Source organism: Drosophila rhopaloa, unplaced genomic scaffold (assembly GCF_018152115.1).
Source record: "Drosophila rhopaloa isolate 14029-0021.01 unplaced genomic scaffold, ASM1815211v1 contig_178, whole genome shotgun sequence".
Classification (NCBI taxonomy): domain Eukaryota; kingdom Metazoa; phylum Arthropoda; class Insecta; order Diptera; family Drosophilidae; genus Drosophila; species Drosophila rhopaloa.
In genome coordinates this window covers 11,470,119-11,487,181 of record NW_025335059.1, presented here as the reverse complement: position 1 = coordinate 11,487,181, position 17,063 = coordinate 11,470,119, and the positions used below count along the sequence as shown (strand labels likewise).

The window sequence follows — 17,063 nt, the reverse complement described above, 5'->3', positions numbered from 1 at the left end:
AGTATATACCAAACGCGCTAGTTGATTTTATTCTTGAAATCTGCACGTGCTGGCGCCGCTTAACAAGTGTGATATTTATTTAACGTTTTTATATTTGTGGGCCTTGCCAAACGATTTTACTGAGTAACTCCAAAAGCAGGACTGAAGGAGTTGCAATCAAAGCCAGCATGAAAGACACCGAAATTAAAGGTATGAGCCGCCAAAGCTGTAAACTCCAGTACAATGTAATTTATTATTAATCTTATTACAGAAAACCACTCCAAGGAGGAGGAGCCCCAGAAGGAGGCACCAGAAGATGCCAGCTCCGATGAGGATGAGTATGATGACATAGACGATGACGAGGACGAACCGATGGACGAGGGCGAGGAACCAACCACATGTCTTTTCTGCACCGAGACATCATCAAATATATTGACTGCCATCAACCACCTGGACGCCCGGCACAAGGTGAATCTGTCGCAGCTTAAGCAGAAATTCCAAATGGATCAGTATTCCTTCATCAAACTGATTAACTACATAAGAGCCAATAAGATTACATCCGAGCAGTTGCTTTCCGCTGACCAGGCTCTGTGGCAAGATGAGCAGTACCTCAAGCCCGGCGAATATGAGCCATGGCTGTGCTACGACTTCGAAGAGCTCAAGACAGACGCCGTTCCGGCCCAAGCTACGGTGCCCGAGCTGCAGCTGCGCATTGCAGAGCAATCCCAGTTGCTGCAGCAGGCCAACGAGGACATGGAGCGCATGCGCAACGACTACAAGGAGCTGCTGCAAAAGGTGCATGGTGACGGCGAATCCAAGGCTTCCAGCAATCCCGTGCCGCGAAACAATGTCAGCCTGGACAATGAATACTTCAAAAGCTACTCCCACTTTGGCATCCATCACGAAATGCTGAGCGACAAGGTGCGAACCAGCACCTATCGCGCATCCCTTTTCGAAAATGAGGCAGTTGTCCGAGGCAAAACCGTTCTGGATGTGGGTTGTGGCACGGGAATTCTCTCTATCTTTGCCTCCAAGGCAGGTGCTTCCCGCGTCGTGGGCATAGATAACTCTGACATCGTGTACACGGCCATGGACATAATCCGGTAAATCCGCAAAGCCCTTTTTCATTTCTCCTTTAAAATCTTACTTAAACATTATCTAAATACGATTCTTCAGGAAAAACAAAGTCGATAATGTCCAGCTGATCAAGGGACGCCTAGAGGACACAAATTTGCCGGAGGACAAATATGACATCATAATTTCCGAATGGATGGGCTACTTTCTGCTGTACGAGTCCATGCTAGACAGCATCATCTATGCCCGCGACAATCATCTTAATCCCAATGGCATTATCCTGCCTAGCCGCTGCACTCTCAGCCTGCTGGGATATGGAAACGACACCCTCTATGCCGAGCAGGTTGAGTTCTGGTCTAACGTCTACGAGGTTAATATGAGCGATCTGAGGAAGCGTTCCATAGAGGAGCCCCTCATGGAGGTGGTGGACGCAGAGTTTATGCTGACAGACCCCGAACAGATCGCCAACTTTGACATAATGACTGTTGATCTGAACTATCCCAACTTCAGTCACCAGTTTAGCCTGAAAGTCACGAAACCGGGTCGGTTGTCTGCCTTTGTAGGCTATTTCGACACGCTTTTCGAGCTTCCCACCGCCGTCATGTTCAGCACATCACCAAGTGCGACGCCCACCCATTGGAAGCAGACAGTTTTCTTTATTGAGCAGCCTCAAACGGTAAAGGAGGGAGACATCATCAGTGGGAAAATCACTTCGAGGAGGCATAAAGAGGATGTCAGGGCACTCAGTGTAGATATAGAAGTTTTCGGTAAGAAACACAAATACATGGTGGTGTAATGTTTACAATTCGAAAAGAATTTAATAAACTACGATCGAGATTAAAAATGTCGAACCCCTTGCAATCAAGATAAAATCAAAGTCTGGGTTTTTCAAATCATTTTTAATTAAAGATTCGTAGATCGTACGTTTTGCTGACAAATGAGAGCTTAATTACTTTTTAAAAATATGTAAATATATATAAATTAAAATGAGTACCCATTGCCATTTAGACTGGATAGCTGGACATCGGGCACGGCCAAAACATAATCGGTTTTAGTTGCAGTTTTAGTTTGGGGTGTGCAAAAGGAGGCGGAACAGATGCTTTAAGCAGTGTTGGTTTCCAACTCGGAGGCAGGAATCTCTGGTTCCTCGTCGTTGTACACATTCTCGGCCATTTGCCACACCTGCATAATGTTGTCCTCGGACACGGAGCAGATGATCCACGGCTCGTTAGGGTTCCAGGAGAAATCGCTGATCTTGGCCGTGTGTCCGCCATGGATGAAAAGCAGCTCGGGTGGTCCGTCTTCGGCGTCCTCTGAGCTTTGCTCCTCACCAATCTTTGATAAATCCCAGACGTGCAGACGTCGGTCGGTACCGGAGGATGCAAGGATGGTCTCGTTGTGAGGCGACCACTGCACCTGGAAGATCTCGTCCTTGTGCGACTCAAAGGAATGTAGTTTCAGCTTCAGATTACGCAGATCCCACAGGGCCACAGTCTTGTCAGCAGAGCCGGTGGCTAGGATGAACTCCGAGTAGGGATTGAAGCTCAAGCAGTTGACCTCGGCCGTGTGGGCGTCCACCGTGTGCGAGGGCTTTGAGGTGTTGTTGTTCCGCGTGTCCCAGATCATCAGCTTCTGGTCGTCTGCCACCGATCCGAACAGAGACTCGTGGAGCAAATGCCAGGCCACATCCTCGACGACAGCGGTATGCCCGGTGAAAATGTTTTTGGCGTCAATCACACGGTGCTCCTTGGGTGTGGCATTAATGTCCCACAAGCAAATGGTGTGATCATCGGATGCTGACAACAAGTAGCCTGCCAAAGACGATTACAAATATTTTTAAACAGAGATAATAATTATTACACAGACAAAAGAGAATTGGCCGACCGTTTAAAGTAAAATAAGAAGTTTATATTCGATATTTAAATAGAGTTTAATTCAAATTAATTCTACAAAAGTTTGGGTAAGTTAGCATTATGTTCCATAATTAAATAAAAAAGTAAGAACTGAACGATAATATCCCTATGTTTAAGTTTGTATCCAATTGCGATAATTTTTAGGAAAACGTGAATCTATCTACAAGCTTTTAAGCATTAAATGTTTGGAAATAAAAACGATCTCGAAAAAGGTTTCCCCTGGGGTACAGCTTTGCACTCACCATTGAGGTTTGGATTCCACGAGAGGCCGTAGCCCTCCTTTTGGTGCCCGCGCAGGCGCAGATCGGGTTGGCACTCGCCGGACGGCTCCGGCTTGCTGGGATGCTTCGTGTAGTCGAATACCAGGACATCGCTCGACGGTGTCTTGGTGGCGATCACGCAAGCGTTCTGCGGCATGTAGCGCGCCCGGTTTACCTCGCCCTCGTGATTGATCTTTATCTCGATCTCAATCTTGCCGCAAACCGAACCGAAGCCGCCAAACTCGCCCTTCTCGTTGTCGTAGTGGGAACCATCGAACTGGGCATCTTCGCTAGGCAGCTGGACGCTGGCGATGAGCAGGTGGTTCTGCTCGTCGGATGTGTGTGTGCCCAGGATAAGGCGGTGCACAGAGTAGTCCTTGCCGTCCTGCTTGGTCACATCGGGCAGCCACTGGGCGGTCAGCGAAGGCCACTCGAGGGCGTGCGTCATGACCAGGTCGTACAGGAACGGCGTGTTCTTCTTCCAGATCTTGTACTCCTCGTTGATCACGCGCTCCTCGACGGCATCGTCGAAGGATTCCGCTGCTAAAGGACACTGTTACACACTGCGGAGATAATTTATCAATCGGACTTACCATTATCGCTGCGATCCACCATTTCGAGGCTTCTGGGCACACAATTTCTCAGTCTGCGTCAAAAGTCGGCAGCCGAAAAATTCGGGCGCCAAAACAACAAAAGCCGAAGCGGCAAAACGTGTGCACGGAAATTAATAAAGCCCGCTTCGAAATAGAAGCTTTTGCAACGCACACTTGACCGGGAGTCGAACCGGCACCAATTCAGTTAATTCCTGGCTGGGCACTTACACTTTTAACGGCGTAACGTCAGCGCAAAATGGGAAATGGCTAATTTCCTTTTTTTTGCAAGCGCGTCGTCGCTGATAGAGGTGCAATGCAAGCGATTGTCGGCAGGGCTGCCATATTCGATAGCGATAACGGATCCAAACTAACGTTGTGAATAGTGACTGTGATTTTGGTATTTTATATCGTTTTATTGGTATATTTTAAGTCTTTTTAAATCGTTAAAATGTAAACAGAAAGTCAGCATTGCCATTAATATTTATGAGTGCACTGGTTTGCAACGATTTGCTCGACTAGGATTGCAGTATTAATTTATTTAAAGAGAGAGAGAGCCGTTTTTAATTTTATGGATGAGTTGGATTTTTAAAGAAATTAAAAGATCTTAGTTCGTTGGTAGTGTTTGTTAAGAAGGCTGTTGTTCTATGTTGGAAGAGGAAAGGGCATCTTATATATTGAATGAATATAGAAACATATAAAAATCCAACCTAAAAAAAAAACTTAAATTTATTAAAACGGAAAAACCTATTTTATACTAATTTTAAAATATAACAAAAAACTACAAATTTGAAAACAAAAAAGGATTGACTTATAGATTTACAATCATTATGTTCAGTCCCTGCCTGATAATTCTGAATTTAATTTGCTTGTATTAAAATGGTTAATAATAGTAATATTATTAAATTAGGTATATTTTTTAAAGTATATTGGTATATTCTAACGGTTGCACGTGCGGTCGCACTAAATTGCATAAACAAATAGAGCTGTTTACTATATTCGTTATCAGCTTGATAGTTTGAAACCCGTTTAGGCGCCAATGACCGGCTTAGGATGACTATTTGTTGGGGCCTCTGCGGCAGTTGCAGTTTAGTTCTCTGACCGCTGCGATTCCAAACAGCCGTGAATCATATTCCATCTCAACCTCCCCTTTGTGGGTGTAAAATGTTTTTGCGCATAACGAGCTTAACTGGTGTATTTGCTAAATAGTTTAACAAGCAATAATAAAGCCGACATGCAGGTTGATGGATCGAACAGTAGCAGCTCATCCAAATTCCCCGACCCCACAGAGCGTGAAACGTGTAAGTGCACAGTGGATTTGATTGGGTAGCGCGCCTCGAAGAAGAAACTTTCTCTCTTGGCACGCCGACCGATTTTATTTGTCTCTTCTTTCACTTGTGTAATCCGGATTTGGCCCTCAAGCTCGTTTTCTTTGGTCACCACTTTCCAGGGGACAGTGGGAAAATGCAGTCGGCGCCGGACTCCAAAGATGGGCATAAAGCAGCCAGGGAAGAGGAACTCCTGGATCTAAAGGATCCGGAGGATTACCTGGCGCACTTGCTGAAGGACGGAAGTCAGGAGGGCGACAGCGGGGCGGATCTCGAACTACCTTCATGGTACGATGAGCAGCTGTTCAGGCGGTGAGTTGCTTGACCCATTACTGAATCGGTTTATAATATACCATATATGTACATATACATATATACATGTATCATGTATCATGAACTAGTATGAACAATTGCGATAACGACTATAAAAACTAATGAATAATTACTGTTCATATATGACCTTGGTTTCTGATTTCAATAATTTTTAAGATTACAAAGCAGCTAACAACTGAAATGAGATCTCAATTACTGAAAACATAACTCTTGTTCTAGTTTATATATGTCAACTTAATATTTTCTTAAATTAACTTTGGTTTAATTACAATTAAATAAATTTAATGAGAAAACGTCTTAAAATCCAGATAGACCTTTGAAAATGTACATCGACTTAGAATGTTATTTAATTATACTTGGGGAAACCAGTTCAAAGTATTAATTATTTTGTTAGCTGTTTCTCGATTTAGTTTTTTAATAAAAGATAAAGAACAAAGTGCAGAACGAACTAAAAATGTATATATTTTTCCAACTTTCAACTCAACTTTCTTGAGTTGCTATTTACAATTATTATATAATCTTATTTATATATAGGAATATTTTTTATGTGAATAAGGAATGCGATCTTGAATTAAGTATTATTATCGCCATTGTGTGTACAAGTAATTAACTTGTAATTAACTTCTCACTTTACCCCGCAGTGGTCAGAGCTATTTCAGCAAATATCGCTTCGTGATGAATGCCGGAATGCTGGCAGGTCTGATTGCAGTGCTGGCTGTTCCCTCAATTCTCCGAGTGCTCTCTTGCACCCGTCAATCCTCGACAGCGTTCACTGCTTACCGTCGTTATGTGCGCACTATTTTCCACACGCAAGCATGGTACAACCATAATATTGCGGACCGCTCGAGCAGGTTTTGGACCAGCATTGCGGCTGTCCGACAGGCTCACAGCCGCTCCAGTCACGCATGTGCCCGCAGAGGAGCTGGACAGATCACCCAGAAGGATTTGGCCCTGACCCAGTTCGGATTCATTGGCTTCATAACGATGGGGGCACATCGCATACAGCTGAACGACCAAGATTTCCTAGAGGCCACCACGCATATGTGGCGTGTGCTGGGTCATCTGCTGGGGATCAAGGATGAGTACAACATCTGCGGCAGGAACTGGGCGGAGTCCAAGCTTCGATTAGACATTGTCATGCGAAAGGTTTACGAACCAGCTTTGGGAAACACCAGCGATGATTTCTACCGGATGACGGAGGCCCTGATTAACGGGCTTTGGCACATGAACACTATGTTCTCAGTGGACGCTAACATATTCTTCACCAAGCGATTGGCCTGCGTCAAGGGCTACGAGTACTATAGCTTCGATCATGAAAATGGAGTGAAACAAGATCCCAAGCAGAAACTGCACTATTACGACATGGGATGGTGGGATCGATTCATCGTCAGCTACGGCCTGTTCCTGGTCACCTATCTGCACAGGTATGCCCTGGTGCGATGGTACTTGAACTTCCGTGTCTGGTTGGTGGATGTGCTGACCTATTACTTGCCCTACATGGCCATTTTGAAGTTTGGCTTCAAGTCCGCTTACGTGCGGATATTCCGAAACGGAGGCGAGGCCCAAGACTTCACATTGGGCTTTAAATATGATTAGACCAATATAATCTCTAAGATGCGTAACGCCCATACATTGGTTTTGCCAAAGACCAATATAATCCATATAATTATATTGGTCTTTGATTAGATTGTGTTGTTTTGTGAGATTATCAATTATTATGCAATGTAATTGTGGTAATAAGGATCATGGAAAATGGTATTTTGGAGATCTCTAGGGTAATTAGTTGTGAATCACCAGCTTAATATTTCAGGTATTCCTACAAGAATCAATCGTTTATTTCGCTGAGTGTCTAACAATAAATTTGTTTTAAATTGATGGAAACGAAATGTCTTTTTATTGTAGCTAAGATTATAAAATGGAAACAATAAAACTTTAACTAATTGAATGAAATATTTAAATAGCATACTGTTAACTTCATTCAAATGTTCCGCCCTAACTACATCATTACTAACATTGGCGGTAAATTTTTCCTTAAAATTGGTTTAATTTGCTTCCGAAGTACGGTCACACTGTCAGCAGCGTCTTTTAAGCGGTTCCGGCTGTTTATTCTAGTTAATTACCAAAAAAAAAAACATAATTAACAATGTTTTACCACGTAAGTCTCGTTATTCCGGGATCCAACAAATACGCTCTAATCTGTATCCGCCTCAGATATCGCTGGAACATGAGATCCTGTTGCATCCACGCTACTTTGGTCCACAACTGCTGGAAACCGTGAAGCAGAAACTCTACTCCGAGGTGGAGGGCACCTGCACCGGAAAGTACGGATTCGTGATAGCCGTAACGACGATAGACCAGATCGGTTCCGGTGTCATTCAGCCGGGCCAGGGGTTTGTGGTCTACCCAGTGAAGTACAAAGCCATCGTCTTTCGTCCGTTTAAGGGCGAAGTGCTAGACGCGGTTGTCAAGCAGATTAACAAAGTGGGAATGTTTGCAGAGATCGGTCCGCTTTCCTGCTTTATTTCTCATCATGTGGGTGAAATGACATATTTAAAGTCTCGAAATGATGTACTACCAAGTGTTTACTATTCCAGTCTATTCCCGCCGATATGCAATTCTGTCCAAATGGGAATCCGCCATGCTACAAGAGCAAAGATGAGGACGTGGTCATATCCGGAGAGGACAAAATACGGCTCAAGATCGTGGGAACACGAGTGGACGCAACGGGGATCGTAAGTTTTATTGTAAATACGGTCTTTTTCGCATTCTAATTTCCATTTCTCATAGTTTGCCATTGGCACGTTAATGGATGACTATCTGGGTCTGGTGTGCAACTAGAAACGTTTGTACAGTTTAAATATATATATTAAACTTTAATGAAATGCATTTAGACAGTTAAACATCTATGTGTATATAGTAATAAATATGTATGTACTTTATAAGATTTGATTTCAATTTAAAGGTACGTTACATTTGTAATTTAGTAGAGTGGTGTGTGGTCTAGGATTTATAATAATGGATGGACGATAAGTAAACAAACGGCTCGAGCTATACATAGGGCGAATTAAAAGTCATAGTTACAGCTAAAGATCGTTATGATAAAGCACTTAAGTTAGGCGTACGACAACAAAGAAGTACTTAAAAAGCGATTGATTCAAACGATTGCGATTGCACATGGAAATGATTGAAACGAGGCGAATGAGATATTGGATAAGCTGCCGATTGCAAACGAATGTGGAATTCTATACAAAGGAGGAACGGGCCTCACAGATCCCACGAAAAGAGGTGGTGCTTCACCAGCATGTCCCTCACTCCGTCCTTAAGTGGCTGAGACTCTTTGCCGCGCTTTGGGGGCAGCTCCCAGTCGGGATTCAGGTTGAAGGCGAACTGCGACAGTATGCGCAGCTCGCACTTGATCTGTACCCAGCCGGGTGAGTCGATAAAACTCCACGAATGGTACCACTTTTGTACGACCTCCTGGCAGGCGCACAGCACTTCCAGCCACAGATGCAGCACTTGCTCATTTAGACCCAGGCAGATGAGGGAGCGCAGCTTTACGTCCATCTGGGCATGGGCATCGTCATGCGTCTGATTGATGGCCTGGACGCAGCGGTAAAGCAGTTCCTCGGGCGTAAGCACCTTGCCATCCTCATCAAGGCGATACGTTTTGCAAAGCACCAGGCGGCTGTACACCGACTCGAAGTCCTTCTCCACCTCCCGTGTGGCCGCCTCTTCAATGTACAGCCATGGGTGGATTGGTCCGCCCAGGAACGTGGGCCTCTTCATGCCGTGCTCCAGAAAGGCCTTGATGGCCGGCGCCAAAGTGCCACGCACTAGGTCCGTCACCGTCTCCGAGATGGCATCGTCCCCCGCCGAGGTGTACAGCTTGCTCCGCTCGTCCAACAGCTCCACGAACTTGGCCGGAAACCAGCCGCGCAGGCCGTTGAGTTCACCCACCCAGCAGTGTTCGTCTTTCTGGCTGATGATCGTGATAATGTCATTACGCCGAAAGCCCAACTCATCGTCGTCGTGCCGCTCGAAATCGTGCAAGGCTTTGGCCCGACGCTTCCGTGTTCTGGCTACGTTGATAAAGTTCTCATGGTCCTTGGCATGCGACTCGGTGCTGTAGTTGGCAGTCAGCTGTATGTGGCCGGAAAGCTTTGGCTCAATGGTTATGAAGTGGCGACCCACTTTAAGTATAGCTTCCCTTAGGTCCACCAAGATTTCGGTTTGGCGAATGTTCTTGTTCTTCAACTGATCCCCTTCGCTGGCGTCGCCGCGAAAGAGAAAGGCCTCCAAGATAGACTTGCTCTTGCGTACCTGTCGTCGGGCTAGTTGCTGCTTAGGAAGATTGGGTGCAGCCTCCGGGTTACCTATCTGGTGGCCTTGATCCGCCATAAGGTACGCCAGGTGCCGACGACGATGGGTGTCGATTACCGTCTGGCTAAGGGATCCGCCCACCTCCAGGGCTTGGCGGAAGAGCACTTCGACGTCGGTGACCTCGCCAGGAATGTCCGAAAGTGAGTTGAAGATCTGAGCGGAGTTTTCGAGGTGCTTTAAATCCTGTTCCTTCACTTTGAGCATGCCCAGCGTCAGTTGAAAGAGCACAATGGATCCCTCGTAGAAGAACCAGTCCCAGATTCGCACCAGAATCTTCATATGCACCACGTTAGCAAACAGGGTAAGGAACCAGTGTAGCGTAATCAGCGACAACTCGATGTCGTGCTTCCGCAACGACTCGTCCACACTGCTCAGGTAATTGGCTATGAGCGTTTGCATCACGCGCTGATCCGCCTGTATGCCTAGCAGCGTGGAACTGTAGTAGGAGGCTGGCAGGAGGTCCTCTACAATGGTGGCCATCATCCAAAAGGCATTCTCCTCCTCCATGAAGAGCAGCAGGCAGGCCACGATCACGCCAGTGCCTTGGCAATAGCCAATATCCGGAAAGAGCCACGCGATGCCCCTCAGGATGCGGCGTAGGCGGGGTATGCCCGTTCCGTTCGGATTGCTGAAGCAGGCATTTGTGGGCAGAATACGAAGTAGGTCCTTTTCGATTTGCTTTGAAGTCATTAACTGGTCATTGCTAGAGGCTAGCAAAAGATTATAGAATTAAAAATTAATATTTGTAAAGGTTCCTTTTTAATGTCGAATCCTACCCTTGACTATATCATGATAGCTGGTCTCGCTCTTCTGCTTTTTGGCCATCGCACCAGACAGGCGCATCCACATCTGGGCTCGGAGGGTGTGGGGGATACCCTGGCGGACCATGTTGCGCAGTTTTTCGGTGCGTGGGAGCAAAACATCCACATGCTCCCAACTCAACTCTGTGGCTTCCTTGTTGTGCGAGAATTCCAGGTGCGCGATCCACTGCAGCCGCTGCTGGTCGTCTTCCACGAACGGGATGCTGAGCAGTTTGTTTGAGCTTTGCTCCGGTCCGTCCTCCTCCTCTACCCGGAAGCCGAACTCATCGAAGCGGTACTCTGGCTGGTCGTTTGGACCCGAGGCCAGCTCTGCGCCACCGCCCAGTTTGGCTAGTATTTCTTGGGGCCACATTGAGGCAGTTAGGGCCGAGAAGGGTCCCCCCGGATTTGGCCGCAGTCCATCCACAACACTTAGTGCCTCCATCATGGGCGGCAGCTCACCAAGATCGTCTTCCGAGCCCAAGTTCTGCAGTTTGCGCTGTTGGCAGTGGGAAGGTGGAACGATAAATATTAATTACCATGATAAGCAATCTTTTCTGGTCAATTTGCGCTTACCGTATGCTCTTCACGGCCCACGTAACCCTCATGATCGCGGCCAAAGATGCTCCTGGCCATGTCCATGCTGGGATTGCCTAGTTTCCTGCCGTGTCCTGGTCGAGCATTCAGCCAAAGTGTATCGCAAGTGTCTTTTGTTGGTGTGTTAAGCCTAATTTTAATTTTCGCCCTGCATTGTTTCCAATTGGCTACCAAAGTTTCACTGTCAGCTGTTCGATAGGCGATAGTAGGTGGTATCGATTTTTAGCCATGCTGACAAAGGCTGGGAAAATGGGATCATGGGTGTTGTAAGTCCCATAAATAAAAATTAAATAAAATAAATTACTTAAATAATTAACTTAAAATAAAGTATGTCTCTTTAAGCAGAATAATAATTTCTAGTTTACCCCATTAGGTCCCCATGGCTACGTCCATGACTAGGGATGCTCAAAGAACACCTGTTGAATACCCAGAAATGGGTATAAATTTAAATATTGGTTTACCTCATTTTATTTAATTGTGTTATTTGGTTTTAGCTTTTAATAAGAATTTAAATAAGTTAACCATTGGCCAGCCGATAACTGATAACAGAAACAGAAAGGCACAATCGATTCCCACGCCCTCGCTGTACTGCAAAATCAGCTGTTTTGGCCCAGAAAGTTGGGTGGCTTTCGATAATCCAATGAAATAAACAAAAATACGACAAAAACAATGCAGATAAAACCCATTATTACATGTGAGTTGCAAACAATATTAAAAAGCATGCACTTTTAATGATTTTTCTTACAGATTCCGGCTCGGGCCCGCTGTTTCGTTCGCTGGAGTCGCAAATCCTAAATGCAATCCCTTTGGACACTTGCGAGTGGAGACGCACTTTCCAACGCCCCACGAAACATGTTCGCCTGGAAGCCCAGACCCAGCAGTTTAATGTGTCTGCCCTGGAGAAGTACAAAACAGGTGACTGGAGCATTTTGGAGCATCCAATACTGCACATCTTTGTCACGGAATGCAATGTGAGTTTGACAAACGTAAAGAAACCATAAACTCACCTCCACTAAATTTCATTCAAGGACGTTGACACGTATAAGGCCACCATCAGAGAGGAGATTGATACTTGGCTTAAATTATTGACTAGCTACGGCATCTCGGACTGGATGATTCTGCTGGTGGAGACACTGGACATGAGGAAGACCAAGAACTTTATGCCACGCACAACGGTGCTGGACAAGATACGTCTGGACTTCAGCACCAAGAACGACGATCGCTGCATCTCCGTCCTGAACCCAGCCAAGTTTGAGCAGAAGTCCACCGAGTCCTTCCGCTGCCTGGTTCAGCGCATCCGGTTCCTAATGCTCACCAGTTACAATCGCAACATTGTCAAGTACGAAGAACTCATACGAAGCAAGCGGGAAAAAAGGAATTTAGATGGCTGGGACTTTCGCCAGTATTTCTTCATGCAGGAGGATTTGGCGCTGATCTTTGAAAAATTGGAACTCCCCACCGAGGCGCTGATACAGTACGACGAACTTGACGCTATGTTCTCACAGTTCATAACGCACACTGGCCTCAACGATAAGCAGCAGTGGCTAAACCATTTTCGGCGGCCCTTGGACGCATTCCATGGCATTTGCTTAACCCGGCCGGACCGGTTCGAAATGCGCAACAAGATCCGTGACGAGAGCGTCTCCCTGTTGGAGTTCCGGAATTACCTGTTTGAAAGACAGGCCTATCTGCTACTAAGCTGCAACGACATTCCAGAGATCGCAAAAAGGCTTCTTAACTTCCTCTTCTCCACACTACGCGAGGTGGAATTCATTAAGCTGGAGTGCCAGGAGGGCGCTCTTTGCTGCTGGGAGTTCGTTTGCGCCCTGGAGGTTCTACAGCTGTGCGAACAGGCCATGGAGCCGAATGAGGTTACCTGTTTCCAGCATTGTGCTCCCATTTGGAACTTGGCCAAAGACAAACTCTATGAGCTGGGCAAGCTGTGCGGACTTTTGCCCGGCAGTACGCCCACTTCAGAGCAGCTTCACATAGTGGTGCAGCTGTCGTCGGGTATAGGAGATGCCCCGCCGGAGCAGCGGCAGTTCCTGCAGGCGACACCTCAGCTCCGGGAACGTTCTCCCAATCGCAAACCAAAAAAATCAGCGGCCGAGCAGCTAAAGGAGGCATTGGGCTCTAATCAGGCCTTCCAGAAGCTTTACTTGGAGCTGGCAGAGTTGGCCATCAGTACTTACAAACATGTAGCCCGTTTGCGGTCAGCTCGTTTAGTGGGCTTGGATCTGGGAAACTTCTATTGTGCCCTAAATGAACCGCATAAGGCAGTTGGATTCTTCACGGATCTTCTCAGGGAACTGAAGGCCGAAAACTGGCATATGTTGAGCTCCCAGACGCTGCTTGAGCTGGCCAACTGCTACCGCAAGATGGGCGACTCGCTGGCCTATACCAAGACTTGCAGCTCTATATCGTGTTGTGCCGAACTGGAGACTTTGGTACGAACTTTCTATTTTGACGAGTTCCTTAAATCCCTAAAAACCTTGAGGACAACTCTATCGGCTCAGCCGTCCATGGAGAATGCAAACTTCTGTGTGCTAGAAGATCACTTTCGCGTCCTGGACATTGAGGTTGTTAATCAGAAACCTATTATACAAGATGATTACATCCTAGTGCAGCTGAAAGTGGAAAGCCTCTACCCGCGTGGGATAGTGGCTGAAAATATTAAGCTTTGCTATGAGCTACAAGCGGCCCCTTTGGAGCTAGCCATGGAAAACGTCTCTCTGACTTCCGCTCCGTCGGCAGTGAAGGTCAAAGAGTCAAAGAGTCGCCTGAATGTGTCCCTGCAACTTGTCTACAAACAGGACAATCGTTTGCACTCTGCGGCGGTGTCCTGCGACATGCCCAAGAGCAAGCAACCTGTGCGTCGCACCAGCAGCACCAAGCGGAAGCTTTCGCCCAGTGTCCAGGCGGACTTCACCAACTTTGTCCAGGCGGAGAACATTGCCCTTCAACCAGGCGTCAATTTGGTGGACCTCAAGGCAAAGGCCACGCGAGTGGGCAGCTGGCAGTTCAAACAGGCAGGTGGTACTTCTGGTTATTTGTGATCCATTTTTTAAAATATCATTTGTGTGTCTCCTTCAGCTCTGCGTCAGCATGTCCAGCCTGGAGTTCTTGTCCGAACAGTTGCCGTTTACTCCTCCCAGCTTTGAGATTAGCACCAAGCCGGCCAGCGCCACGTTGGAGTTCAAAACTCTTATAGCTGGTATAGTACAGCCTATTACCTTGAATGTTTCCGGCGGAAGTTTCATCTTTCCGCCCGACGCCAAAATCACACTGCGTTGCTCCAAGAACCTACGCATACGCCAGGCACTGAGCATAGATGATGAAGCAGCATATAATAATGACGCATCCTTTGAAAGTCTGCTGCAGGTACCGCTGTTGCACTTCAAATCGTTTGAGGAACGCAAAATACCTCTGGAGGTTCTGACGGATATGCCGGGTCGGAAGGTGTCTAAACACCATGAGCACCACATTGCCCTAACATGCCCCTGGTCCCGCACTGAGCTGCCAATATCCGTCGAGTTTCAACCAGGCATGGAGGCCACTTGCCGGCTTCACACGTGCGGTACCCAAAAGTTTTTACAGGTGATCATGAAGGGTCTAGACGCAGATCTCCTTTTGCAACATGCTCAGGTCAAGTGCGATGTACCCGGTGTTCAATTGCTTGACCTGAATCCCGAGCCTCATCAGCCCATTGTAAGTCGAGTGCGATGTAGTCTGATGCCTTCTAATGTTCCCATTCGTAATTTGAAGGAAATCTACAAATCCCTAACGGTCACGTATCTATATGAAATCCAAGTCGAGCCCCTCAAAACGGAGCACGAGCTGCCCGTCGTCAAAGTACACTTTGTAATAAAATACGCTCCACTATCGCAACCGGATGTGTGGAGAACCTATGGATGCGCCTTTGATCTGGTGGACTACACAACGCTCTTCAAGCTGCAGGCGCAGCTGGAACCCAATGAGTTATGCCGCCTGCGCACCGTGTGCAACCTGAACCTGAAGATAACCAAGATCCATGAGAATCCCTACACGGATCTGATGTACGAAGTACTCAATGATCAGAATTTGTGGGCAGTCTGCGGTCGCTCAGCGGGTGAGTTGAAGTCTTTTTTGTTTTCCGTCGGTCTTTGCTTATGATTTAATTCTGATTTTTCTACACACGATTCACTTTTGCAATTTAAGAAATGGGTAAGTTCTGGAATAGGAGACACGTAGCACTAACTAGATTTTCCCTTGCTTTTAATTGGAAACATTTAACAATATTAAAAATTTGCTTTACTTTTATCTTCTAATTTGTTGTAATTGGTTGCCTAACTATTTTCTACTGATGCTTCCAGGTGTGGTTTCCATGAAGGACGTGGACAGTCATTCTATATCCCTGGATGTGATGCCATTGAGTACCGGCTTCCTGCCGATGCCCAGCATTCGACTGTCGAAGTACACAGCCGGCGGCAAGAGCAAGACCGATGCCCACTCCAAGGTGCATCCCTTTCCGCCCGGACAAGTCTACAACTCCACAAAGAGCATGCAGATCCATGTTATAGCAAGTGTGGCCGGAGATCAGTGAGAAGCCAAATTGAATATAAAGTAATTGCAATGTACTCGTAGCATATACATAAGGCCCACGGTCAAGTATTATTAATTATTTATCTTTCTAATATAAAGAAGTGAAAATAGAAAATACCATCAAGATTTGTAAGCAGCCAGATCCTTAGCCAATTTTGTCAGCTGCTGTCCTTCAACGCGGTAGTAGTGCCAGCCTTCTTTGGCTGTCAAATCCACGGCTCCAAGGCGTTCGTAGAATTGGCGGGCTGGGTTCCACTCTAGAACATTGAATTCCAGGCGCGGGCATTGGAGCTCTACTGCTCGGGCGGAGACCTCCAGAAAGATTCGCTTTCCGGCACCACGCTTTCGGTGCTCTGGGCGCACATAGATGTCCTCGACGAAGAAGTAGCGACCCTGCCAAGTAGAGTAAGCCTTGTAGCAAATAGAGTAGCCAATTGTCTGGCTGATAATGTAAATAAACCAATATAAAAAGATTATTAATTCCTTCTCCCGTTATAAAATATTTGTTCTACTCACTTAGTAAAGTTGTCTATTAGTACATAAACTTCACAATATTCTTGACCCCCAGTTAGTCCTGCATCCCTTTTAAGATCTGTATATAGATATCATAAAATTTAATGGATTACATACTTTCTTTAAAAAGGAGTTTCTTACCCTCCTCGGTAAGCTGCGGACCACCGCTCATTTTCTCAAAGTCGGCCAGTTCCTAAATCAATTAAAAACTCGTTTTTATATTTCGAAAAATTGGGAATGTTAATTATCTCAACTTGAATCATGGATAGCACATCTTTTATATCATCAACTTTAGCACGCCGAAATGTGAGCTCCTCGGATTTCGACATTGTTTCGATCTATGTATGTATGTTGTGTTGTACAGATTATGATCGAATAAGCTTATCTTTTCGACAAACACCTCTAATAAATAGAGATGCGCGATAATTCTGTGAATATATTCCTGATTACTTAAAATTTAAATAGAATCTAAAACTTATATTGGTTATAGGTAAAGAACAAACAAATATGCTTGTAGAAAGTTATAAATATTTAAGTGGGTTACATAGAAATAAGAAAATTTGTTAGCTTCAACACTCCAATTTGACATATTTTAAAAGAAATATTAGAAACAAGTTTTTCCTTGCAAGTACCACTTACTAAAAACCGATACCTTACATTAATTTTAATTATTTTTGAAACATAAATACTTAAGACAATCCCGCCAATAGCTGTT

The 17,063-nt window shown here is 45.8% G+C and overlaps 7 protein-coding genes across 11 annotated transcripts; 4 read left to right on the top strand and 3 right to left on the bottom strand.

Moving 5' to 3' along the window:
• The first annotated feature begins 39 nt into the window (after positions 1-39).
• On the top strand, positions 40-2,044 carry LOC108041983 (protein arginine N-methyltransferase 1). The gene is made up of 3 exons (XM_017120069.2): positions 40-189; positions 251-1,082; positions 1,156-2,044. The coding sequence occupies exons 1-3, from the start codon at positions 168-170 to the stop codon at positions 1,847-1,849; spliced, it is 1,548 nt and encodes a 515-aa protein (XP_016975558.1). The 5' UTR covers positions 40-167; the 3' UTR covers positions 1,850-2,044.
• On the bottom strand, positions 1,934-4,144 carry LOC108041984 (chromatin assembly factor 1 p55 subunit). 2 transcript variants are annotated; one of them, XM_017120070.2, is made up of 3 exons: positions 3,820-4,144; positions 3,209-3,769; positions 1,934-2,864 (listed from the first exon to the last, which is right to left on the bottom strand). In XM_017120070.2, the coding sequence occupies exons 1-3, from the start codon at positions 3,839-3,841 to the stop codon at positions 2,155-2,157; spliced, it is 1,293 nt and encodes a 430-aa protein (XP_016975559.1). In that variant the 5' UTR covers positions 3,842-4,144; the 3' UTR covers positions 1,934-2,154. The 2 variants fall into 2 exon arrangements, with proteins under 2 accessions (XP_016975559.1, XP_016975560.1); XM_017120071.2 differs by having other exon boundaries at positions 3,209-3,766.
• A 664-nt stretch (positions 4,145-4,808) lies between these two features.
• LOC108041980 lies at positions 4,809-7,358 on the top strand. Of its 2 annotated transcripts, none has more exons than XM_017120063.2 (3): positions 4,809-5,117; positions 5,239-5,456; positions 6,119-7,358. In XM_017120063.2, the coding sequence occupies exons 1-3, from the start codon at positions 5,061-5,063 to the stop codon at positions 7,071-7,073; spliced, it is 1,230 nt and encodes a 409-aa protein (XP_016975552.1). In that variant the 5' UTR covers positions 4,809-5,060; the 3' UTR covers positions 7,074-7,358. The 2 variants fall into 2 exon arrangements, with proteins under 2 accessions (XP_016975552.1, XP_016975554.1); XM_017120065.2 differs by having other exon boundaries at positions 4,811-5,117; positions 5,267-5,456.
• A 154-nt stretch (positions 7,359-7,512) lies between these two features.
• LOC108041981 (DNA-directed RNA polymerase II subunit RPB7) lies at positions 7,513-8,416 on the top strand. The gene is made up of 4 exons (XM_017120066.2): positions 7,513-7,632; positions 7,689-8,009; positions 8,072-8,209; positions 8,265-8,416. Exons 1-4 carry the CDS (start codon positions 7,621-7,623, stop codon positions 8,313-8,315), a joined length of 522 nt encoding a protein of 173 aa, XP_016975555.1. The 5' UTR covers positions 7,513-7,620; the 3' UTR covers positions 8,316-8,416.
• On the bottom strand, positions 8,323-11,457 carry LOC108041979 (small G protein signaling modulator 3 homolog). Its single transcript, XM_017120062.2, has 3 exons — positions 11,234-11,457; positions 10,634-11,156; positions 8,323-10,567 (listed from the first exon to the last, which is right to left on the bottom strand). The coding sequence occupies exons 1-3, from the start codon at positions 11,297-11,299 to the stop codon at positions 8,742-8,744; spliced, it is 2,415 nt and encodes an 804-aa protein (XP_016975551.1). The 5' UTR covers positions 11,300-11,457; the 3' UTR covers positions 8,323-8,741.
• Positions 11,458-11,778: 321 nt separating this feature from the next.
• LOC108041972 (trafficking protein particle complex subunit 10) lies at positions 11,779-15,938 on the top strand. Of its 2 annotated transcripts, XM_017120049.2 has the most exons (7): positions 11,779-11,948; positions 12,002-12,225; positions 12,283-14,283; positions 14,348-14,962; positions 15,020-15,362; positions 15,452-15,457; positions 15,607-15,938. In XM_017120049.2, exons 1-7 carry the CDS (start codon positions 11,924-11,926, stop codon positions 15,834-15,836), a joined length of 3,444 nt encoding a protein of 1,147 aa, XP_016975538.2. In that variant the 5' UTR covers positions 11,779-11,923; the 3' UTR covers positions 15,837-15,938. The 2 variants fall into 2 exon arrangements, with proteins under 2 accessions (XP_016975538.2, XP_016975539.2); XM_017120050.2 differs by lacking the exon at positions 15,452-15,457 and having other exon boundaries at positions 11,780-11,948.
• On the bottom strand, positions 15,866-16,960 carry LOC108041975 (thialysine N-epsilon-acetyltransferase). Of its 2 annotated transcripts, none has more exons than XM_017120054.2 (4): positions 16,603-16,960; positions 16,490-16,541; positions 16,352-16,427; positions 15,866-16,277 (listed from the first exon to the last, which is right to left on the bottom strand). In XM_017120054.2, the coding sequence occupies exons 1-4, from the start codon at positions 16,675-16,677 to the stop codon at positions 15,956-15,958; spliced, it is 525 nt and encodes a 174-aa protein (XP_016975543.1). In that variant the 5' UTR covers positions 16,678-16,960; the 3' UTR covers positions 15,866-15,955. The 2 variants fall into 2 exon arrangements, with proteins under 2 accessions (XP_016975543.1, XP_016975544.1); XM_017120055.2 differs by having other exon boundaries at positions 16,022-16,228.
• Positions 16,961-17,063: the final 103 nt, after the last annotated feature.